This window comes from Tenrec ecaudatus, chromosome 4 (genome assembly GCF_050624435.1).
Source record: "Tenrec ecaudatus isolate mTenEca1 chromosome 4, mTenEca1.hap1, whole genome shotgun sequence".
NCBI classification, from domain to species: Eukaryota; Metazoa; Chordata; class Mammalia; order Afrosoricida; family Tenrecidae; genus Tenrec; species Tenrec ecaudatus.
This window is the reverse complement of record NC_134533.1, coordinates 112823283-112846970: the sequence shown is the minus strand read 5'-3', so window position 1 is coordinate 112846970 and position 23688 is coordinate 112823283. Positions and strand designations below refer to the sequence as shown.

General features: G+C 41.2%; 1 protein-coding gene across 1 annotated transcript; it reads left to right on the top strand.

Moving 5' to 3' along the window:
* The first annotated feature begins 6000 nt into the window (after positions 1-6000).
* Positions 6001-13135, top strand: LOC142447058 (NXPE family member 4-like). The gene is made up of 4 exons (XM_075548771.1): positions 6001-6635; positions 9772-9851; positions 11295-11480; positions 12600-13135. The coding sequence occupies exons 1-4, from the start codon at positions 6031-6033 to the stop codon at positions 13133-13135; spliced, it is 1407 nt and encodes a 468-aa protein (XP_075404886.1). The 5' UTR covers positions 6001-6030.
* The last annotated feature ends 10553 nt before the right edge of the window (positions 13136-23688 follow it).

The following is a 23688-nucleotide window of genomic DNA, read 5'->3' as shown; positions in this document are numbered from 1 at the left end:
ATAATTTCACCACCTCTTCTTTCCCAGACGAATACCTTTGATGTCTTTTCTTTGCCTTATGCTGTTAACTAAAACCTCCAGTACAATATTAAATGAGAGTAGGGCCAAGGGACATCCTCGTCTGCCTCCTTTTTCAGTGGGATTGCGTTAGTCTTTTCTCCATTGACTATGATGTTGCCTGTTGGTTTTTCATATATAGCTTGTATTGTTTTGAGGAATTTTCCTTCCATTCCTATCTTCTCAAGTGTCTTAAACAGGAATGTGTGTTAGATGTTGTCAAATGCTTTTTCTGTAACTTTCGATATTATCATGTGGTCCGTATAGTTTTTCATGTCAATGTGGCAAATGATACTAATGGTCTTTGTATGTTGAACCATCCTGCATCCCTGGTATGAATCCCACTTGCTCATGGTGAATTACTTGTTTTATATACTTTTGGATTCTATTGGTGAGTCTTTTGTTAAGGATTTTTGCATCAATGTTCATTAGGGATATTTGCCTGTAGTTCTCAATTCTTATGGGATCCCTGCCTGGTTTTGGTATCAGAGTTGTACTAGCTTCATAGAAGAGTTCAGCAGTGTGCTGTCTTTTTCTATGCTCTGGAAGAGTTTGTGTAGGATTGGTGTTAGTTCTTCCCTAAATGCTTGGTAGAATTCTCCAATGAAGCCATCTGGTCCAGGGGACTCTTTTTTATTGGTAATCCCTTGATAACCTTGTCTATTTCTTCTACAGCTATGGGTCTGTTGATATTATCGACGTCCTCTGGGGATAGTCTGGGGAGGGATTGTTTTTCCAAGAATATGTCCATGTCTTCCAAGTTGTTGAGTACAATTCCTTGGAGTACAATACTTCCTAGTACTCTGTAAATATCCTTTTGATTTCATTAGGATCTGTTGTAAAGTCCCCTCTTTCATCCCTCATTCTTGCTACTGAAAATTGTTCCCTCCATTTTTTTGGTTAAATTTGCCAGCGATCTGTCGATTCTGTTTGTCCTTTCAAATAACCAACTTTTAGTAATATTAATTTTTTCCATAGTTTTCTTATTTTCACTCTTCTAAATCTCAGCCCTGATTTTTATTATTTCTTTTATTTTGCTATTTGTGGGATTGTACTGCTGACTCTGCTGTAGTTCTTGTAAATTTTGTGCCAGTACATCAATCATGAGTATCTCTTCCTTTTTCAGGTGTGCATATATTGTTATGAAACTCCCCCTGATAACTGCCTTTGCTTTGTCCCTTAAGTTTTGGTACGTCTTGTTCTCACTCTCATTGGTTTCTAGAAATTTCCTAATTTCATCTCTGATCTGTGCCAGTATGCACTCCTTTTGCAACAGAGTTATTTGCTCTCCAAGTGTTTGCTCTTCTTTTCTTCGTTTTCCATTTGTTGATTTCCAACCTCATGGCACAGTGGTCAGAGAGAGAGCTCTGTATGATATCAATGTGCTTAAATTTTAGATTTGCCTTATGCCTCAGCCTCTATATTGCCTCTATATGCCTCTATATTCAAATATGTACCGTGCCGGTTTGAAAAGAATGTGAATTAATTTGTATTTGGATGAAAAGCTTTGCAAATATCTATCAGGTAAAATTGTGTACTTGTAGTATTTATATCTCTAGCCTCCCTATTGAGTTTCTTTCCCTGTGATCTATCTTTCTCAGAAAGCAGTTTACTCAACCCACCCACTACAATTGTTCACGCTGTGATTTCTTTTTTCATCTTTTGCAGTGTTTTGGTTGACGTACTCAGCGAGTCTCTCATTCGGGGAATATATGTTTACAATGCGTATTGGTTCTTTGTCTACCGTTCCCTTGAGCATTATATAGTGTCACCTTTATCCTTTTTTATGGTGTGCACTTTTTAGTCAGTTTTATCCAAGATTAGGATTGCAACCACCGCTTTTTTTCGAATTGTTGTTTGCTTAGTATACCTTGCTCCAGTCTTTGATTCTCAGCCTGTTTTTGTCTGTAGCCTTGAAGTGTGTCTCCTGTAGGCAGCATATTAATGTATTGTATTTTCTAAGCCAGTCTGATAGCCTCAGGTTTTTAATGCCTGAGTTCAGGTAATTGTTATCCAGTGTTATTATCTCTATCTGTGGACTCTGTGATGTCATCTTATACCTTTGTGTTGGGTGTTTCCTACCTTCCTTTCTTATTAGTATGTTCTCTCTCTCTCTCTCTCTCTCTCTCTCTCTCTCTCTCTCTCTCTCTCTCTCTCTCTCTCTGTGTGTGTGTGTGTGTGTGTGTGTGTAATTCTTGACTTCTTTCCATCCTTAAGCTCAGGCATCCTCAAACTATGGCCTGCGTGCCACATACGGCCTGCCGAGGACATTTGTTCGGCCCGCCGGGTGTTTTTGCCCCATTTGTTGTTGTTTTTTTACTTCAAAATAAGATATGTGCAGTGTGCATAGGAATTTGTTCACAGTTATAAAAAAAAACTATAGACGGGCCCTCAAAAAGGTCTGAGGGACAGTTAACTGGCCCCATGTTTAAAAAGTTGAGAAGCCCTGCTTAAGCCAATGCTATCTTGGGATCTGTTTTCTCTTTGTTGCCCTCTGGGTGAGGTTGGTCTATGTGACAGTCTCTTATTTATACTTGGTGAGTGTACTTCTTCTGCCCATACTGGGTCGGCAAAGATCTTCTATATGGCTGAGTTTCTTATAACCTATTCTTTGAGTTTTTCCATGTCTGGCAAGACTCTTCCTTCTCAATCTATCTTGATAGAAATTTGGCTGGGTATAGTATTCTTGGGTTTGTGTTGTTTTCCTTCAATTTTTGGAATATGTTTCTCCGCTCTCTCTTCTTCACTGTTTCTACTGATAGATCTGAGCTTATTCTTATTTTCAAACCTTTATATGTGATTGCTTGTTTTTTCCTAGCTTCTCTCTTGATTTTCTCCTTTTCCTCAAATGGATATTTTAACTATTATGTGCCTTGGTGATTTCTTCTTGGGATTCAATCTAGCTGGTGTTCTTTCAGCCTCCTGAATGAGCTGGTGAAATGTGTCTCGAATAATTCTTTCATTATTGTTGCAAATGGTTTTTGCGTTTGACTTCCTCCAGTAATCCAGTAATTCTAATGTCATTCCTTTTCATAGCATCAGCATAAGTCTTGGGATTTCTTCAGGTTCTCTGAGGATCTTATTAAATTTTTGTTCACGTTTATTAAAGTCTGCTTGGTTGTCCTCCAAGTCACTGGTGCGGTTCTCTGCTTGCTCCAGTCAATTCTCAAGGTCTGTGTATCTACCAGTGGTTTTTGTTATCTCCTCCCTAAGCTCTTGCATTTCCCTTTGGTGTATGGACTTTATCTCCTCTATTATTTTACTCTTTTTAAAATCATTTTATTGGTGGTTCTTACCATTCTTATCACAATCCATATATACATCCCATGTGTCAAGCACATATTTACATTCGTTGCCATCATCATTCTCAAAACATTTGCCTTCTACTTGAGCCCTTAATATTGGTGTTCACTTCCCCCTTCTCTCCCCACTCCCCCTCCCTCATGAACCCTTCATAATTAATAAGTTATTATTATTTTGTCATGTGTCCGACGTCTCCCAACGCCCTCTTCTCTGCTGTACATCCCCCAGGGAGGAGGCTGTATGTAGATTCTTGTAATTGGTTCCCTCTTTCTACCCCACATTATCTCCACCCTCCAGGCATGGCCACTCTCACCATTGTTCCTGAAGGAGTCATCTGTCCTGGATTCCCTGTGTTTCCAATTACTATCTATATCAATGTACATTCTCTGATCTAGCCAGATTTGTAAGATAGAATTGGGATCATGATAGTGGTGGGGGAGGAAGCATTTAAGAACTAGAGGAAAGTTATATGTTTCATCGTTGCTACCCTGCACCCTGACTGGCACATCTCCTCCCCACAACCCATCTATTTCATTCTTTTTCTGTATTTTTCCCTCATGTCCTGTTTGACTCCAAGCAGCATTTTGAAATTTTATCCCTGTGTCAGATCAATGTCTGCTTCATCGATGCACGTCGTTAGGTTTAGAACATTTTCTGCCATTGTCCTTTCTTTCCCCTGTTTTTTCATTGAGGTTGTTGGGGCTTATGGCTGTTTGCATTGCATTGCTTTAGGGGGGCAGGTGCCATTTTCCAGGGAGTCGAAGAGTACTGACTCTCTCTGGGAGACTTGTAGAAATGCTTCTTCAAACTGCTTACAGCTAATTTCACTATGTAATTAGCCTACCACTTTATCCTCCTGTGGCTTCCCTCTCAGGGGAGTGCCCCAGAAGTCTGGTGAGTTGCCTGCTTGGGTGTAGAACACTGCGAATGGTGGGAGGAATTTCCCTGGCCAGGTAGATCACCGCAGAAGTCGGGCAGAGGTTCCTGCAGCAGCTTTGAATGGTGGCTAGTGTTGGCAGAGCGGCCTTAGGTCGTGTGAGGCACTAAGGTAGGCTGGAGGAAGTTCCCTCAGTCACATGGGCCCACAAAAGAAAAATAGGAGCTCCCCCAGCCACACTGGCAGGAATTCCCCAGTTAGAAGTTGGGTGAAGTATCCCCTGGTAGAGGTCAGCAGGGCTTTCCCCAGTCTCGGGCTATGAACAGTGTGGAGCTGACTTAACTGGTCGCAGGGCAGGGGTATAAAGGAAGTGGTCTGGTGGTCGGCAGTGCTATGTGAGAGAACAGGGAAGAGACAAAGAGGAGGAAAAATAATTAAAAACTAAGCCCACTGAAACTGTGGGGGAATAGAGAGTAGAGAAGGAAACAAACAAACAAACAAAAAAAAACCAATGCTCATGAGTCCTGATACCTGCCCGTGGGGCTGCAAGGTTTTAAAGCCTTCCCGAGGCAGTGGTGGCAAGCTGTGGCTGTGTTGAGATAAAGCCCCTGTGCCAGCTCCAAATGGTCCAGGCTCCAACTAAGACACTGGTGGGGCTAAGGTCAAATCCTAGCTGACCTCCACTGTGGTAAGCCAAAAGCCCCCAACCCCTCAAAATCTTGTGGATCTGTGCCTATTTATTTTTATGATGCTACCCCTGCGATCCAGCAGTGTTAAGATTCCCTCTTAGTAACTCTCCTGGGCTGATTTCGGCAGAGTCCCTCTGGTATGTGTCACCCAGTCACCGTCTTCCTAGAAGTTGACCCAAACCATTTCAGTTGCCTCCTAGGCATACGAAAGTTGAACATTGAACAAAAAAGACAGAAAAAGAATTGATGAATTTGAGTTGTGGTGTTGGAGAAGAACACTGAAAATCCCATATATTGATAAAAGGATACACAAGTCTGTCATGGAAGACATATTGCAGGAGTACTGCTTAGAGGCAAGGATGGCGAGGCTTCTTACACAATTTGGACATGTTGTCCAATCCCTAGAGAAGAACATCCTGTTTGGTAAAGTAGAGGGGCAATGTAAAAAGAAGGAGGACCTTAAGAAGATGGATTGACATTGTGGCTATAACAATGGGCTCAAACAAAGGAGTAATTGGGGGGATGACTCACAACCAGGCAGTGTTTCATTCTATTTCGTATAAGGTCACTATGGGGCAGAACCTACTCAAACGCACAAAACATGTGTGTGTGTGTGTGTGTGTGTGTGTGTGTGTGTGTGTGTGTGTGTGTGTGTGAAAGATTAACTGCTTTGACATCTTTAGAGAACCCAGTCTAAGACACCAGTGCATGTGTGAATGAGAACCCTAGTAGCAATACTTTTTGACTCAACCCACTTAAGTATTCTCTCAGCTCTTTATTTTGGATGTAATTTACAGCTATCAGCATTGTGCAAAATATTGAGGTAAAGTTAAAAATGTTTATCTTTTGTTCAAATTTATCAGAAACTTAAATAAAATTACTGATAATATGTAAATGAACACTCGAGTGCATAGGAAGTAAAAATGACTACAGACAGGTTCATTTCACAGTTTGTTGCATTCTTTTGCATTTCAGTTTTGGTCGGACTTACGGTTACCAATCTTCCTGTGTAACAGAAATGCCACCACAATAACCTCGTGTCCTGAGGCACCAATGAGAACACTGGCCTCCCCAACAGAGACTGACCTGAGGATAAAGGAAATCATGAAGCAACTAGACCAGTTGATCCCCCCCAGGCCTTTCCCTCACATGAACTCCACCACCAGTGCCACACACAGCACAGTCACCCTTCTCAACCCTCGAGACACCTACTGTGCCGGGGAGCACCTAGACCTCCTGCTGGAGGTGAGGGACCACCTGGGGCGCAGGAAGGAGTATGGTGGGGATTTCCTGAGGGCCAGGATGTCTTCCCCCGCCCTGAGGGCAGGGGCTTCAGGAGAGGTGACTGACTTCCACAATGGCAGCTACCTGATTCCCTTCACTCTCTTCTGGGAGGGCCCAGTGTCTCTGTCCCTGGTGCTTATCCATCCCAGCGAAGGGGTGTCCGCTCTCTGGAGGGCAAGGAGCCAAGGCTACAACAAAGTGATTTTCACAGCCCAGTTTTCCAATGGCACCTTGCATGCCAACACTGAGTGCAGGTTAGTTTTTAATTCGAATGTTGAACTGTGCCAGTACCTGGATCCTCAAGACCAAGAAGCCTTCTACTGCGTGAAACCTCAGCACATACCCTGCGCTGCACTCTCCCACATGCACTCCAAGAACATGCAAGTTTCTTATCTTAGTAAGCAAGAAAGTGCCCTTTTTGAAAGGTAAGTACTTATTTCTGAACTCAAAAGCAAAGCAAAACGCAATGCTATGGAGTCAATGCCTACACATAATGACCCTATAGGGTATGGTAGAACTTTCCCTGTGAGTTTCCAAGACTATAACTCCTCGAAAGAGTAGAGAACCCCATCCTTCTCATGCCGAGCGCTGGTGCTTTTCAACTGCAGACCTCGCTGATCAAAGCCCAGCTGGTAACCACTATGCCACTAGGGCTCCTGCTTCTCAAGACTACTTGCTCAAATGTGATATGGCCCAATGAAAGTCCTGTCGGTAGATCAGTATTGTTGTTGATATTGTTATTTGGCAGCAATTCAATTCCTACTCATAACCACTCTATGTAGATAGGGACAATAGGATGAAACACTGTCTGATCTTGCACAATCCTCACAATTATGGTTATATCTGTGTCCCTTATTGCAACCACTGTGTCACTCTGTTTCACTGAACATCATCCTCTTTGGGCTAACCCTCTACCAAGCATGATGCCTTTTTTTAGAGACGTGTCTCTCCTGATACTATGTCCTCTTAACTCCTAATAACAAGTAAATGAGAAAAAACCTCACCACTGGATACACTTCTGACTATCCTTCTGATAGAGATTTATTTGTTCAGCATATGGATCTTTGTATGCAGGCACGAGGCTTTACTTTGTGTGGAAATAACTTGGACTCTGCTATGCTGGGCATCCCCTGAGGAAGAGAGACAACAGGGACAGTACACAGTGGGGGAAAGAGGCAAGAGGACTTGGAATTGAGGGCAAGTCTGCCAGACATTGTGTGACTTTATGTACACTGCAAAACATCTCTAAGGTCCTATTTCCTCAGCTATAAAATAAATGGTTTGATGGAGTAATTATACCTTCCAGAAGCCCTTGCGACATAGGGGTGATGCTTTGGTCTGCTAACCACTAGGTCAACAGTTTGAAACCACCCGCCACCTCTTGGCTCTCTACTCCAAAATAGAATCAGAAGTCCACAGGAGCAGTTCTACCCTATCCTGTGGGGTCGCCACGAGTCATGATCAACACCATAACAGTGAGTTTGATCTTTTGGTTTGCTTTCTTCATGTGTGAGGTTCTTGATATCATGCCTTCAGCTCATCGGGCTTCTGTCCTTAGTGCTCTGTGTATCAAATCAGTTCTTGAGATGTTCTCAAAATATACTCAAAGTCAAAGTATGGCTCTCATAAAATCAAACCAAACTCACTGCCATCGAGTCAATGTTGATAGATTTTTAACATTTTTTTTTAATTTCAACCTGAACTTATATATGAGCAATTGATGGTCGGTGCCACAGTCAGCCCCTGGTCTCATTTAGACTGCTCAGTGAATCCGTCCATTTTTCCTTCTCACAGAAAGAGTCAATTGGATATCTGTTTATCCTGTCTGGTAATATTCATGTATACATGAACATATTGTTGTGGGGGAAAAAAGTATTTTCCATTAAGTCATTAGTCTTGCAAAATTATATCATATGATCTCACACAACATTTCTAAGACAAAAGCCATATTTTTCAACTACTGTTAATCCCTCGTTTCCATTTTTTTGAATTACAATCGTCAATAATTATCCATGCATTTTGATTGCATGTCTCATCCATTTCAGAAGGAAGGATTCTTCAAATTCTTCATCACTAGCTTTTGTGATTGGTGCATAAATTGGAAGAACAGTTATATTGACTGGATTCCCTCCTGTGCACATAGATATTATCCAATCACAGACAACATTGTACTTTAAGGCGGATCTTGGAATGTCCTATTTCATGATGAGTGTCATGACATTCTCTTGACTTTGTCATTCCCAGCATATTAAACCATATGATTATCTCATTCAAAATGGCCATACCAGTTCATTTCGGCTAATTCCCATATGCATTTTAGTAATGCCTATTTGCAAAAAAGTATAAGGATCTTTTTGTATTAAATTTCATTTTTGACAAATTCCAATTTTCCTGGGCTCATATTTAATACATACTAACTTGTGATTATTAATCAATGTTTACCAGAATTCTTATTTGGAATCATGCCCCATGAGTAAATGAAAGTCTCTGAATCTTATCTCCATTCACATCTTTGTGATCAACGCTACTTGGAAAAGGCAACATTTCCTCAGTCATATTTTGAGTGCCTTCTGACCTGAAGTGCTCACCTTCTGGAATGATATGTGACTATGTCCCCCTGCTCATTTTCATTATCATCAGACAATGTTTTCATAATCCTGTAATGGGGTTCCGCTGCTCTCCATAAAGTTTTCAGTGGTTAATTCCTGAGAAGTAGATCACCTACTCTGGCTTCATAGTCTGTTCTTGGTCTGGAAGCTCTGATGAAACCTCTTCACCTTGGGTGGCCATTCTGGTAGTTGAAATACCACTGAATAGTTTCCAATATCATAGCAATACACAAACTCCATAATACGATGAATTGACAGACAGGTGGTGGTTGTCGATTTTGAGACATGAAAAAGCCATTTGGGAAAGGATCTGTGAATTGACTGGGGACTGGGTCCACTCTCTGCTGGTCCCCAAACATTTTTGGTTGTTAAACTTTGTCCCTGAAAAAAAAAAACCAGAAACGATATCAGTGAAACAGAAATAAACATTAAAAGAGGGTTGGAAATAGATGACTGTATACTGCTTCAGGAAAAGGACATCATGCTTGGTAATAAGGAAGGGCGGCCCTCAAGGAGAGGTGGGTAACATGGTGGCTGAAAGAAAGAACTCAAACATCATTGCAGCATCACAGTTGTGAGCATTGCTCAAGTACAAGGTAGTGTTTCCTTTTCACCAATGGTGTGAAGGTCACTATGAGCGGGACCAATTTTATGGCATCTAACAACAACGTTGTCCTTCTTCCACTCAATAAATTACCTCACACACCTATTGGATGTTTGTACCTCATAGCACTAACAAGCTAAGAAATTACAGTTTACTAAATGCTCTGTATCTGTGGGCGTAGAAATTACATTTTCCAAAATGCTCTGTAAAGTCTGTAAAATGTTCTCAATATGTGGGCATAGTAGTTAACTTATTATACAAGGAATAACCAAAGCTGGATAATCCGAGGTATCTTGTTTCCTGTATCTAGGACTCCCTGCAGGCTAATTTCTTATTTGTTTCTCTAAGGTCAAACGTGGGAGTAGAGATTATAGAAAACTTCAAGACCATTCATGTCTCCAACTGTGACAGTATTTCCCCTGAGCCTGGTAAGCAGCCCTTAGTCCTGTTGCCATTGCTGATAGCTGTTATCATGTTGGCCTCCAGCTCCTGGTGAGTCCATATGCAAGGGGATCAGACCACTGTCCTCTGTGCTGAGTCTCAGACTCCCTGAAAAGCTCTCCTCTTTGTTCACTGTCCTTGGTTGTGCAGGAACTCTGACAATCTGCCTTGACCAAGGTAGCCTAAGGTACCAGTTCTGTAAGTGAGTGAATAAAGGGAACACCTAGGATATCATAAACCTGTTTCAGAAACTGAATTTCTCATCACCAATCTACTTGGCAAGACACATATTACCTGTGCATCTGACACAATAACCTGCACATGTCAAAACTCTTTCTCAGTGCAACACCGTTTTCTAAATCCCTACCTTACCACTGCCCCTCACACCACAGGCACCACTGTTGCAACACACCCTGACCAAACGTAATTCCTGCCCGCATCACTGCTAACCCAAGAATCTCCAACCAGTCATGTCCATATTCTCACCGCTGCAGTTTTTCAAGCACTTTTCATACATAGGAGTACTTTCACAGCTGCATTAACTCACTTCAGTCTCTTTAAAGCAAAGAATGTTGTGTCTCTTGAAATTCAACATAAAGAGCTTTTTTAGTACAGTCACTAATAAAATTATTCACCCTGAAATCCTTGTTTGCACTCATCATAGATGTTAGAATATTAACCTGCTTCTCTTTGGTAATCAATGCTCTAAGTCACCAAAGACTCTTCACCATCCTCTCAGACGCTTCTTAAAACAACGGTTTAGCACTTGGCACAACTTGGGCCTCCACCGAGCAACCACATCCATTCAAATTTGCCAGATTCCAAGCCACACCAGATTTTGGTTTTGATTTATTTTATTTTTTATCTCACCACCTTGCCACTCAAATACTTATATTTTAGTCATGGCTTTTCAGAGAGTGTAATAGAACATGACAATTTTGGGGGTAATATGGGCTAAAATGACAGTGTAATAAAAGGCGAAGTAAAAAATGATGGGTCTATTCCCATTAAAATGTATGACATTTACCCAAAAGGCCATATATACCTATTCTGGAAGCAAGCATCCGCTCCTAGAACAATCAATAGTAGGGATCATTTGGAAATTTAACTTCAGAGACATAATTGACTGGAAAATTCAATTTTATATTTCCACTATTACAGCCAACTTCCTAACCCCAAAAACCAACCCACTGCCCTAGGGTTTCCAAGACTGCACGTATTTACAGCAGTAGAAATCCCAGTCTTTCTCCTGCAGAGCTGTTGGTGGTTTTGAACTGCCGACTATGCAAATCACAGGTCACCAGGTAACCACTACAAAAAAAATAGCTAGAAAAGATAGTATGTGTCTAGTACATGCATATTGGTAATTCTACATTTTAGAAGATTGTTTCTTTTTGATTATTTGGCAGAGGAAGCAGTTCCAAGGAAAGAGAAATGCAAGCTTGGCATGACATCCTCAGTCCCCAGTGGGTATGTCTGGGAAGACACGTGGAATCCTGCCTCCTGTAGCTTGACTCCTATCAAAATGAAAGAATGCCTGAAAGGAAAATTCATCTATCTCTTGGGAGACTCCACAATTCGCCAGTGGATGGAATACTTCAAAGAGACCATCAATAGTACGTCTTAGTCTAAGCACTTATTGACATTCTTTCTGGAAATTATTTCATTTCAAAGAGAAAAGGGAATATGAAACACATCTCTTCTTTTTCGTCTTCCTTAAGCATACCACATTAAAAATTTTCATGAGACATTGATATCTTTTCCTTACAAAATTACTGTTAAAGGTCTGGGAGGGAACCAATATAGGAAAAGGTTCATTACATTCCTATTTCCCCAAAATACACACTTCAGTGTTTACCCTGTGTGCTCAGGAAATTATTGATAGAGCTGAAGGTCATTGATGATATTATATTGTCTACATACCTTAACAAGAAAGCATGGCAACGCTCAGTCTATACAACCTGTTGACTCCACATGCTTTGCAAGTGTCCGTTCACTTTGCTCATCTGTAAAATGGAGACCTTACTACCCACCTAGTAAGGTTGTCCTGAGGATACTGAGTATTATATGCAAAATATCTGGAATACAGTCTGATGTAGATAAATCCCTTACAAACATAAGCTATCATGATTGTTAATCATTGATGTAGATAAATCCCTTACAAACATAAGCTATCATGATTGTTAATCATTGAGAAGGCAGATACCAGGAAGAAGATGATGACATTTCACATTGGCTAAAAGGGAGTCAGTTAATGTGCCACTGGGCACCTTGATCTTCGATATGTTACTTCATTCCTCTCACTTTCCTCATCAGTCAACTGGGATTAATAACAGTATCTGGTGAGGTAGTGACTATACAACATTCTATGCATTTCAAGGTACATCAGCCAAGTGCCAAACAAGCAATATTAAAAAGAAAGTTAACATAGAATCAAGCTGGTCCAATTGATAGGGAATCATGTGTGCTCCATAAACTATCTGGGGCTGCTTTTATAGAAGTAGATCACCAGCTCTTAGCCAATGGATTAACCATTTGAAAGATCCAGGAACTCCCCCAATAAACCTACGTGATGTTTAAAATAATTTTCAAAACTATTATTTCATTTAAACTATGAAAAATCAGATATGGTCATCTATTCCATTTTAAAAATAAAAATCTTCTATCTTCATGAGTAGTTAATCCTAACCCTGATGATCTTGTTCTCCTTTGATTTTGGGATTCCGTATCATCAGCACTGAAGTCAGTGGATCTGCACATTTCTGGAAAATTTCAACATCAACTTGCTGTGGACTTGGATAGCAATATCAACATCCAGTGGCAAAAACACAGTTACCCTTTGATTGGATCGTTAACGTATTCAGTCAAAGAGATGGAGTACATTGCACGGGTCATTGACAGAATTGGAGGAGGACAAAAGACTATCATTGTAATTTCTCTGGGTCAGCATTTCAGACCCTTTCCCATTGACATTTTTATTCGAAGAGTCCTCAACATCCGCAAATCTGTTCAGCGTCTTCTTTGGAGAAGCCCAGACACAATGGTAATCATCAAGACAGAAAACATCAGGGAGATGTACAGCGATACAGAGAGATTTGGCGACTTTCATGGCTACATTCAGTATCTTGTTCTAAAGGACATTTTCCAGGATCTTCATATAGGTATCATTGATGCCTGGGATATAAGCATTGCATATGGCATAAATAATGTACACCCACCTCCATCTGTGATCAGAAATCAGATTAATCTCTTCTTAAACTGTATTTGTTAGAAAACCCATGTCTCTACAGATCATTCATTTATGTGTCTACTAACATGTAGATGTCGTTGAGCTCTCAATTGCCAAGTAGAATGCAAAGATAATTTATTTTATGACTGATCCATGAGTCACCAGTTTGTCCATATTGGCTGTTTCTGATTTGTAATTCTACTTAAACATGAAAACGTTCCATGGAGTGTATGGTTAATTGCCTTCATGAGCAATTGGCTACTTTTCATTAACACCCAGTTCCTGAAACTGCACATAAAATCGTGATCAAAGCAGAGAGGGGAAAATTCATGGAATCCATACTTTCTGGAGGCATGGAGGCTGGATTCACTCCAAAAACTATTACCGTAAAACAATCTTGGCACTTTAACACATCTGCCAAAGAGAGCACTGATGTATTCTTTAAACCAGGAACAGTGGGGCTTAATTAGTGACCAATGATGACCTTGAGCACTGTGCTATTTTAAAGAATTACAGATGGGGAACCAAACTGCCAACAGCAGCTCAACAAGCTAAATAGCAGAGTGATTTTTTGTTAATGAAGGAGAAACAATTCCAGAAAGGAGGATGAGAATAGTTACACAGCTTCAGGACTGTACTCAGTGTCATTGAATCATACATGTAGAAGTTGTGGAATTGTTGTATGTACTGCTGTGTGCATTTCCAATAACCATAGACATAATAAAATGTATTCTTATTTAATAAAATAAAAACATTCATGGACAGAACCGACTCTTCCTGGCCAGTGCCATGCCATTCTTCACAAATAGGCAGTTGGGCTTCCTGTGGTGTCAACTTTACCTGGAAGCTCTCTCTGATGCATGGGAAATTAGAATACGAAGGCCACTATAAAATAAGTATTTGAAGAGAGCAGCTCCATTTCCTTATTTTTACCACCTACAATAAGCTCCACAGCCCTAGAGATGGTTTCAAAGTTCCCAGCAAGGACCTCTGGCTTCCTTTGCAAAACCCCACTGCCAAGAGCAATATCATAAGGTGACATTATGGCCTCTATCCTCCAAGATAGCAGGCTAACATGGAAATAAAATATTGTACTGGAAACAAGAGGAGTTGGGTCTGTTTTGGCCAGGAACTTTAAGACCTTGTAAAACTCACTTCAGCTCTCGGGGCCTCAGTTTCCCAAAAGAAGAGGTTAGTCTATGATTTGTGTCCTTCAAGCCTTGTTCTATATAGGTCTGAGTGCCGTAGGTGGTACTTCAGAAACCAACTTGATGGGTAACAATGGTACTGGGTGGGCAGGTAAAAAGGTTCATCCATCTCCTCTTCAGTCCAATATCAGTCATTTTCCCTATTTGTATAGTAGGCTTCTGGATGAGTTTTTGCTTTGAAGATAATCTTCACTAATCAGAATATATTGAGAAAGTATTATATAAATAGCCACCTACATGTGGGTGCCTACATTCTATTAAGAAATGTTAAGAATTTAATCTTCCTTGCTTGCATTTTAAAAGGATTTCTCCAAAGTTAACCAGTAAGGAGCCATTGAAATGATAATTTCATGAGAATTAGGCAATAATGTCATTATAAAATAATTTGGCACTATATTCCTATTTTGGTACAAAGTCTTTCAATTTAGCACTCTTAATGATGCCTTAGACACCACTAGGCCCTTATCATACTCTTACTACATGTGGAAATGAAGAGAAACAATTTTATAGGAATATCTAGGCTGTCCTTATATAGTTTCATCTGGGAAGGGGTTAATACATTATTTCAAATTTACCAATGAACCACAGTTTCTAGTTTACCGTGTAGCACATACACAGGCATATAAAAACATCTAATAGCTCCGTATACCTATGCTAAGTACTATTCTAGGCTTTCGCAATACAGTGATCAAAAAGACATTTGACATCTCTGCTTTAAAGAATTAGTAAAGGAAAAGCCAAAGAATAAACATAGAAACAATGTCCTGTGCTCAATCTCTGGTGAGCAGGATGTAACAGCGCAGTCAGTGTGTTGGAGAGTGGCAGCACCATGGTTTGAAATGACAAGTTAGAGTGGTCCAAGAGGGCATCTTAGAGGAGGCATTTCAAAGGAGCTCTAATGGAGCCTATTTTAATGGAAAGTTTGATGGTTTGAAGTCACCAGCCATTCACAGGGAGAGGTGTGGCAATCGGCTTCTGTAAACCTTAGAAGCCCTGTGAGATAGGTCTGCTGTGTCCTTTAAGATCACACTGAGTTGGAATCAAGTGGGAAACAGTGGGTTGGTATTTTGTTGTTGTTGGGTTTTTATTTCGTTTTGTTTTTGTGTATATGACAGAAAGAAAGCAGCCACAATGCACAATGGAGCAAGAAAGGTTCTAGACAAAGAGAAAAACGGACTGCCATACAGTCACTTCTGACTCATAGCGACACTAGAAGACAGAGTAGAATTGCCCCTATCGTTTCAGAGCCACAAATCTACAGAAGTAGATAGCCTCATCTTTCTCCCTCAGAGTAGCTGGTGGATTCGAACAGATGACATGTAGTTAGCATTCCAAAGAAGTACAAAATTCCAAAACATAATCTAACTTGGTGTATCTGAAGAACAGAAACGAGGCCAGCGAGCCTTGAGCACTGAAAGTGAGGGAGAGATTAGAGAATGAGCCTCACATGGACTTGTAGCCTGTGGTGAGGGATTTTACTCCAATTACAATAAAAGGCAAATGAAGAAGCAAGGGAGCAAGGAATTGGACATAAAGTAAGGAAGAGAAGGAGGGGTAAAGGATAGTCAAAGTGAGTGGGGAAGAAAGAAAGGAGAAGGGAGGCAGAGAGAAAAGGGCGAGGAGAAGGAGGGAGTGGAAGGGAGGGAAGGGCTGGTTCATTTCACTTGGGCATCACCAAAGCCTATTGTTGCCAAGCTGAAAATAACCAAATGTTGTAAAGATAAAGTAATAAAGGAATGGAGTTTATTTTATTCTATTAATGGACCAGTTTCCATTACTATTCTCCAAGTGAAGTAAGGATGGACAAGGGGTGGGTTTTTAAGAGAACACAAAGAACTGTAATTTTATAAATGAAACTTCATTTAAGAATGTGACCCTGTCTGAGGGACCAGCCCCAATCTCAACTACGTGGACAGCTGCCCCCCAGCCCCCAAACCCTCTCCGGAGAATTTACTTCAGAGAACTGAACTGAAGCTATTGCTCAGGGTGGAGAGGGACATATCTCATCAGTGCACATGGGAGCAAATGAAAGGTGAGGAAGAGAGAATGGAGCACATCCTTGCTCACCAGCCAAGGAGGAAGATATCACTGTTCAGTGCAGCAGACACACAGAGAGGATCATAGGGCTGGCCCCAATATGAGATACGATATCCCTCACTGACCTATAGTTCTACCGGCCACAACACTGGAGACACAGTACAGGAATTGTGCCTGATCTGACCCCACCACACTGAGGTGAAACACTAAGGGCTTGCAATGGAACAGCAAGGGGAACAAAGCAACGAAGTCCCGAGGGAACACCAGAAATAGACTTTGGGGCCAGAGCATGAAGCTCCATCAGACCCAACTGGAAAACACACCTAATGGTCAACAGACCTTGAACTATTTGCAGGCTTTTCTTGTTCTGTTTTTTTTCTTTTTTTTATTGTTTTGTTTTCTTTTGTTTCTTTGTTTTCTCTATCTTGTTTTTTTCTGCATATGATTACCTCTGCCTTTTGATCTAGATAAGGCAGGATAAACAATCTGGAGGATAACACAATGGGGCCTTATGGTGCCAGGAGGGACATGGATAGGGGAAGGCGGGGGCAGGGAGGAAGTGAATTTCTGGGTTTTCAGTTATTTTCCATTGGTCTGAGTGTCTGTCATTATACCAATACCATGTGAGTTTGACCTCTGTGGCTGTATTATGTATGCTAAACTCAGGTAAAGCAAGCCCTCCCACTCTGTCCTTCTCTGCAAATTCTGGGCTTCTTCCCTCTCCATATGAAGTTGGAAATCAGTTTTTCCATTTCTTTAAAGAAAGATGATGGTAATTGTATTGGAATTGCATTAAACGTATATAGTAGCTTGAACAAAACTGCCTCCCAATCCACAAGCATGGGATATTCTTCAATTTCTTGAGGTCACTCTTGGTTTCCTGTAATAGTGTTCGGTAATTTTCTTCATACAAAACTTTTGTATTTTAGTCAGGTTAATCCGTATATATTTCAATGTGTGGGTGGCTTATATTAAGGGTCCGCCTTTTTTAATTCCTTTTTTTTTGTGGTCTTGTCTGATGTGTATAGCAGTGTAATAAACTTCTGTTTCTTGATCTTGTATCCTGCCCCTCTGCCATACTCCTCTCTTGTTTCCAGTACGCACTTTACGGAGCTTTTGAGATTTTCCATATATAAAATCATATCATCATCAAATAACAACATTTTCACCTCTTCCTATCCCAGGTGAATACCTCTGATATCTTTTCTTTAGCATATGTTGCTAGCTGACACCTTCAGTATGATGCTAAATAAGAGTGGGGACAAGGGATATCCTTGTTTTGCACCTTTTTCAGTGGGATTGTATTTATCTTTTCTCCATTGACTACCACGTTGGCTGTTGGTTTTTCTTATACAGCTTGTATTATCTTGAGGAATTTTCCTTCCATTCCTATGTTCTTGAGTGTCTTAAACTGGAATTGATGTTGGATGTTGTCAAATGATTTTCTACTTCTATCGATATTATCATGTGTTTCTTATCGTTTTTCATTACAATGTGGCGAATGTTACAAATGGTCTTTTGTATGTTGAACCATCTCTGCATCCCTGGTATGAATCCCAATAGGTCATGGTGAATTATTTGTTTTATATATTTTGTATTCTATTAGTCAGTATTTTCTTAAGGATTTTTGCATTGATGTTGATTAACATATTGGTCTGTAGTTCTTGTTTCTTGTTGGATCCCTGCCTGGTTTTGGTATCAGAGTTATACTAGCTTCATAAAAGGAGTTTGGGAGTTTGGCATCTTTTTTCTGTTCTAGAAGAGTTTGTGTAGGAATGGTGCAGTTCTTCCCTGAATGCTTCATAGAATTCTGCTGTGAAGCCATCAGGTCCAGGAGTTTTTTTGTTGGTAATCCCTTGATAACCTTTTCTATTTCTTCTATTGCTATGTGTCTGTTGAGATTTTGATGCCAACGGGATAGTCTAGGGCAGAATTGCTTTTCCTAGAATTTGTCCAAGAGTTCCAAGTTGTTGAATTAATTGAAGTACAGTCCTTTGTAGTACTGTGTAATTATCCTTTTTACTTCATTAGGGTATGTTGTAATGTCCCCTCTTTCATCCCTCATCCTTTTTTTGAAATATGTTCCCTCCTTTCTTTGGTTAGATGTGCCAGTGGTCTGGTGATTCTGTTTATTCTTTCAATGAACTGACTTTTAGCAGCTTTTTTTCCCATAGTTTTCTTATTTTCCCTCTTCTGAACCTAAGCCCTGATTTTTATTTTTTTATTTTCTTTTGCTATTAGTATGATTATCCTGTTGACTCTGCTCTAGTTGTAAATTGTCTGCCAGCATATCAATCATTAGTCTCTCTTCGTTTTTCATGTGTCCTTTATTGCTATGAGACATCGATAACTGCCTTTGCTGTGTCCCATAAGTTTTGGTACATTGTGGTCTCATTCTCAATGGTGTCTAGAAATTTGCTAATTTCATCTCTGATCTGGGCCAGTACACACTCCTTTTGCGATGAAGAGTTATTCATCCTCCAATTGTTTGATCTTATTTTCTTCGTCTTCCTTTTGTTGATTTCCAGCCTTATGGCGCAGTGTTCAGAGAGAGAGAGAGTTCTGAATGATTATCAATGTGCTTAAATGTATGTAGATTTGCCTTATGCCCCAGCATGTGGTCCATCTTTGAATATGTGCCATTTGGACTTGAAAAGTATATGAATTTTTTTTTTATTTGGATGAAAAGCTCTGTAAATATGTATCAGGAAAAATTGTCTAATTGTAGTGTTTAGATCTCTATCCTCCTTGTTGAGTTTCTTTCCCTGAGATCTATCTTTCTCAGAGAGAGTTGTATTGAAGGCAACACCTGTAATTGTTGATATCTTTTTTCATCTGTTGGACTGTTTGTTTCAGCAGGTCTCTCGTTTGGGGAATATACGTTTAAAATGCTAAGTGGTTCTTTGTCTACTGTTCCCTTGAGCATTATATAGTGTCCCTCTTTATCCCTTTCATGGTTTGGCTTTGAGGTAAATTTTATCTGAGATTAGGATTGCAACCCCTGCTTTTTTTGAATTGCTGTTTGCTTTGTAAGCCTTTCCTCAGCTATTCTCAAATTTTGTATATTTGTGTCTACTTATCTTTATACTAAAAATCCTGTGGTCTGGAAGTATAAGAAACTCCTTCCAGGACTCCTTTGTGCTGTTCTCTGCAGAGTTCCTTTCACATATGCTACTTGGTCACCATCTTGAACTCTCTGCCTGGTGTTACTTTTTCCGACAGAGATTCATTTGCCCTTTTATCAATCCATGGTATTTTCAATATTCTTCTACAGCACCACAATTCTAATTCATTAATTCTTCTTTGGTCTTGCTTATTCAGTGTCCAAATTTGACATGCATCGGAAACAATAGAGAATCCTGTGACTTGGATCAGGCACACCTGAGTCTTCAAAGGAACATACCTGCTCTTGAATACTCTAAAGAGGTATTTTGCAGCAGATGTGTTATAAATATTTAAGTATGTGTATATATATGCATACATTTATGAAAATTCAAGTATACTGTAAATTCTAGAAGAAAGGTAATATATCTTACATTTATGTTTCATTCATAGAATTCTAATTATTTCCAAGTTTGCAACTATAGACATGAAATATGATTGATGATAAAAGAAGGAATGAATGGATGAATGAATAATTAGATACTCTCTGTGACTTGCATGAGGAAAGACATATTTTTAATTGCCAAATAAAGTTGTTCATGTGTGTGTGTGTGTGTGTGTGTGTGTGTGTGTTCAATTAACTACTGCACTGGAATGAAACATCATGATTTGGCTATCTACCCAATTCTATGTAAATTATCTACCCAGCAAATGACTGGGTAGGACTATGCAAACAAGGTGTGGTAACCTGAAAGTTGAGAATTGATCAGCTTTCACTATTGCCCCCATAGAAGCAGAATAGAGAAACTGAAGGACCTTAGGAAAGTATGTTAAAATTCTCTGTCTGAACTGGCAGAGGCTGCCAAGACCATATTGTGGCACAGAGACGCAGAGGAGTATGCTGAGACTATGGGGTACTTTCTTATCTGGAGGGAGACTCTGGAACTGTGGGACAGAGTGGCAAGTAGGCTGGTTTCCTGGCCCTTAGAAGCTAAAGCCAAAGGACCACATGGCTGGGAGACTTAAGAACAAAAGAGAGGCTTGGCTGCTGGCTGAAAAGACCAATGACTATCCTGTTTGCTGATCCTGACTTGCGGTAAGTAACCTATTAACTTTCCTAATAATCGCTCTTAATTGTGAGTATTGTCTGTGTGTTCTGTGTGTTCATTGCAAGGAATTATCAAATTTAACACAGAGGTAGAGTTGTCTGGGAGAAACGGTTTGTGTCAGAGTAGTTAAAAACAATGGAGGCATATCTGACCCCTGCCTCCTACCAACAGGAAAGTCAGGTCAGATATAGTCCTCACTTGCGGTTCATTGTAACTACTAAACGCTATCTATTTCAGGAGGGAAGAAATTAAACCTAGAAGAGAGAATTGGCAGGGAGAAGCAAAGTTAAATGAAAAGAATTGGTAAACACAGGGGATTAAAGAAGCACCACATTACACACACTCCAACCTCTTAATTCTCTTACTTCAGCTTTTATTTACCTCCCCATTCATTCTACTTCAGCCTCCACCCTGGCCTCCTTGCTTTTCTTCCAACACACTGGCCATGCTTCCTCCTTAGAAGTTATCATTGTTTGTTGAAGGTGTCATCATTTCTTTCTTTCCTTAAATTTCATTAATAAAGTAAACGTTGTGGTTCTGTCACTATGCCAAAGGCCTGTGGTAGACAAAAAGAGTTTAGGGATATTAGAATGCACAGTAAGTTCCTTCAGTTCTCAAGTTCCATATTGAAAGGACTTTCTACTGTAACCTCCTGCTCTATGATTTTCACCACCTGCTTTCCTTACACAGGCTCTCCTCTGCAACCGTGTCTCTCAAAACGTGGTCAGCAGACCGATGCACATCTGCAGGCTGTTTGTTCCTCACCCTCATCCAGGTAAGGAAGGGAATTCAGAGTAGGAATCTGTAACATTCAAGGCATTTGAACATTTGACCATCCAAGCAGCTCTTTATATACTTGTCAAGAAGAATGAGGGAGGTGATGAGCATCGAGAAATTTAAAACGTAAGTAAATCACATGTTCTTTGCCCCAGATAGTTGGAGAAGCATTTTGTTAATATGAGTGGTTGAGTAGTCATCGTTTTTTATTTCTAAAGTCAACTCCTAGAAGTTGCCCCAGGGTTTGCAGATCCAGAGGTAGAAATGGCGCTGACATTGGAGTGGCGTCTTCAGAGCTGAAGCATGGCAGGAGTGAGCAGGCCAGCGGCAGGGGAGAAGAGCATGTAAATGAAAGGCAGCAGCTTCCCTGGCCCACAGAGCAAACAAACCTTCCGAATGTATTACAGATCCTCCTCAGACTGGTATACGTGTCTCAGACACCTGCCAGCTCTCTGCATGGTAGACATTGATGATACAGGTCTTGAGAACATGAGGAACATGGCTGTACACACAGGAGAGACACTGGAGGGACTTTGGACACAATAACCTCAAAGACCTTAAAACATTTTCATGCCCAAGAGTCTCTGGTGACATTTGGCAAAAGCAGAACTTCAAAGACCTGAGAAACACCCAGTTTGTACATTTTCATGCCCAAGAGTCTTCGGAATTGCATGACCTCGCTCCACTATTCTTTCTTGCCCCTTAGCTTCTGCGCTTCATCCGTTCAGACGTTTGAAATGATGTCATTCGCTACACCACGAAACTGACCACCATCAGGTCGATTCTGCCTCATAGTGACCGCATAGGACAGGTAGGACTGCCCTGTGAGTTTCTGACCCTTGCAGGAGTAGAACTGCTGACCTTCTGGTCAGCAGCCCAACGTGGCACACTCCCACCACGGCACCTATGACCTAGCTACACTCCCCTTCACCTGTGCCTCCAGGACGTTGTGGGCAAAATAAACACAGCGTGGAAGGAGCTGGTGCTGCCTCACCAGAAGCGTCCCTCAGGAGATCACAGATGTCTCTCTCCTGTCTCTGTTCTCATCTTCAGAGAACTGCGGGAGAACTTCCCATGCACCTGCTCACACAGCCACAACCGACACCAAAGTTCTCGGCTCGGTCTCACGAAGGGTGCCCTTCCCCACGGGTGGCCCTCCCCCAGCCACACCCCTGTATTTCCCCTACCCATGGGGCGGGGTGTCCCCTGCAGCGCTTCTTCCCGTGACACCTGCCAATGCCATTTTGCAGGCAACCTCTTCCCTCGCGGCGCTGCTCCCGCGCTCTCACCTCCGCCTTCTCCGCGGGCTTTGATGTCCAGAGGCTCCAGCAAGATGACCCAGGAACGGAGAGCCTCACTGGCATTTCCGGAGGGGACAGCATCAGAGCGGTGAGTACACAGCACCGGCGACGGTCTCTCCGCCAGCTTGTGTCTGGAGGGGCCCAATGGGGAGCAGACGGAGTGAGGACACATCTCTACCCTTGATGGGCCCCTCTCCAGGAAGGGCAGGCTGGAGAAACAGCTTGAGGGAAGTGAACGGAGCACAGCCAAGAATGGCGGGAACCTGCTGGTGCCAGGACCGGATGAGCGACTGTGAAGGTGAACTTCACGGCTACTGTCCAACCAGCAAAAGGCCCGGGGCCCCGAGGGACGGACGTCTGCGTGCTCCTATTGGAGAAAGGGAGACGTGTGTCAACAATAGGTTGACCACTCCTAATGCTTCTTTGCTGTCTTTCCTGTGTGACATTGTTTGGGCGAGAATTGTGCAAACACCAGGGTCAGCCAAAACATATCACGGCAGAGTTATTTAAATTTTTAGTAAGGAAAGATCAGAACCTAAAGCTATGGTTTCTTGACATACCCTCTATGGCAGGTGATATAGATGCAGATATAGATAAGTATGCCTATTTGGTCAGAATTTTTAAGCCTCCTAGTCTAGCTATACTAAGGAGAGGTGAAAAGTGTTGCTACTGGGACTTCAGTTCACACATGCACCGTCCCTGTGATCAGTGGGTGGCTGGCGTGTTTTCTTGATAATAAACTTGTCTTAACCTCATTAGGTTCCTTCCTAAGGAGAGCCGTTCAAAACAATGTCTCTGGGGGCTACCGTTAAGGGCGTCTACTGCAAAGCAGAGAGTCTGCACACAAGCTTAAGGTGACAGATGTTGGGATTTTAATGGAAGGGGAGGCTCTTGAAAGATTTTATCAAAGAACAGAATGATTACTTTAACTTTCTTTTCTTGTTTTATAAATCAAAAACTGTTTTAGTGATTAAAAGGTCAGGAAAGTTTCCAAAGAAAATTTTTCTGGTGAGGACCGTGCACCTGCTCTTTTTGCAAGCACAGCATGGGCTGTTCCATGA

Excerpts from the sequence above, each read along its gene's own strand:
- LOC142447058 (XM_075548771.1), top strand. The coding sequence starts at position 6,031 with ATGAAGCAACTAGACCAGTTGATCCCCCCCAGGCCTTTCCCTCACATG. Across the intron at positions 6,636-9,771 it reads GAAAGTGCCCTTTTTGAAAG|GTCAAACGTGGGAGTAGAGA; the intron begins GTAAGTACTTAT and ends TGTTTCTCTAAG. Across the intron at positions 9,852-11,294 it reads CAGTATTTCCCCTGAGCCTG|AGAAATGCAAGCTTGGCATG; the intron begins GTAAGCAGCCCT and ends TTCCAAGGAAAG.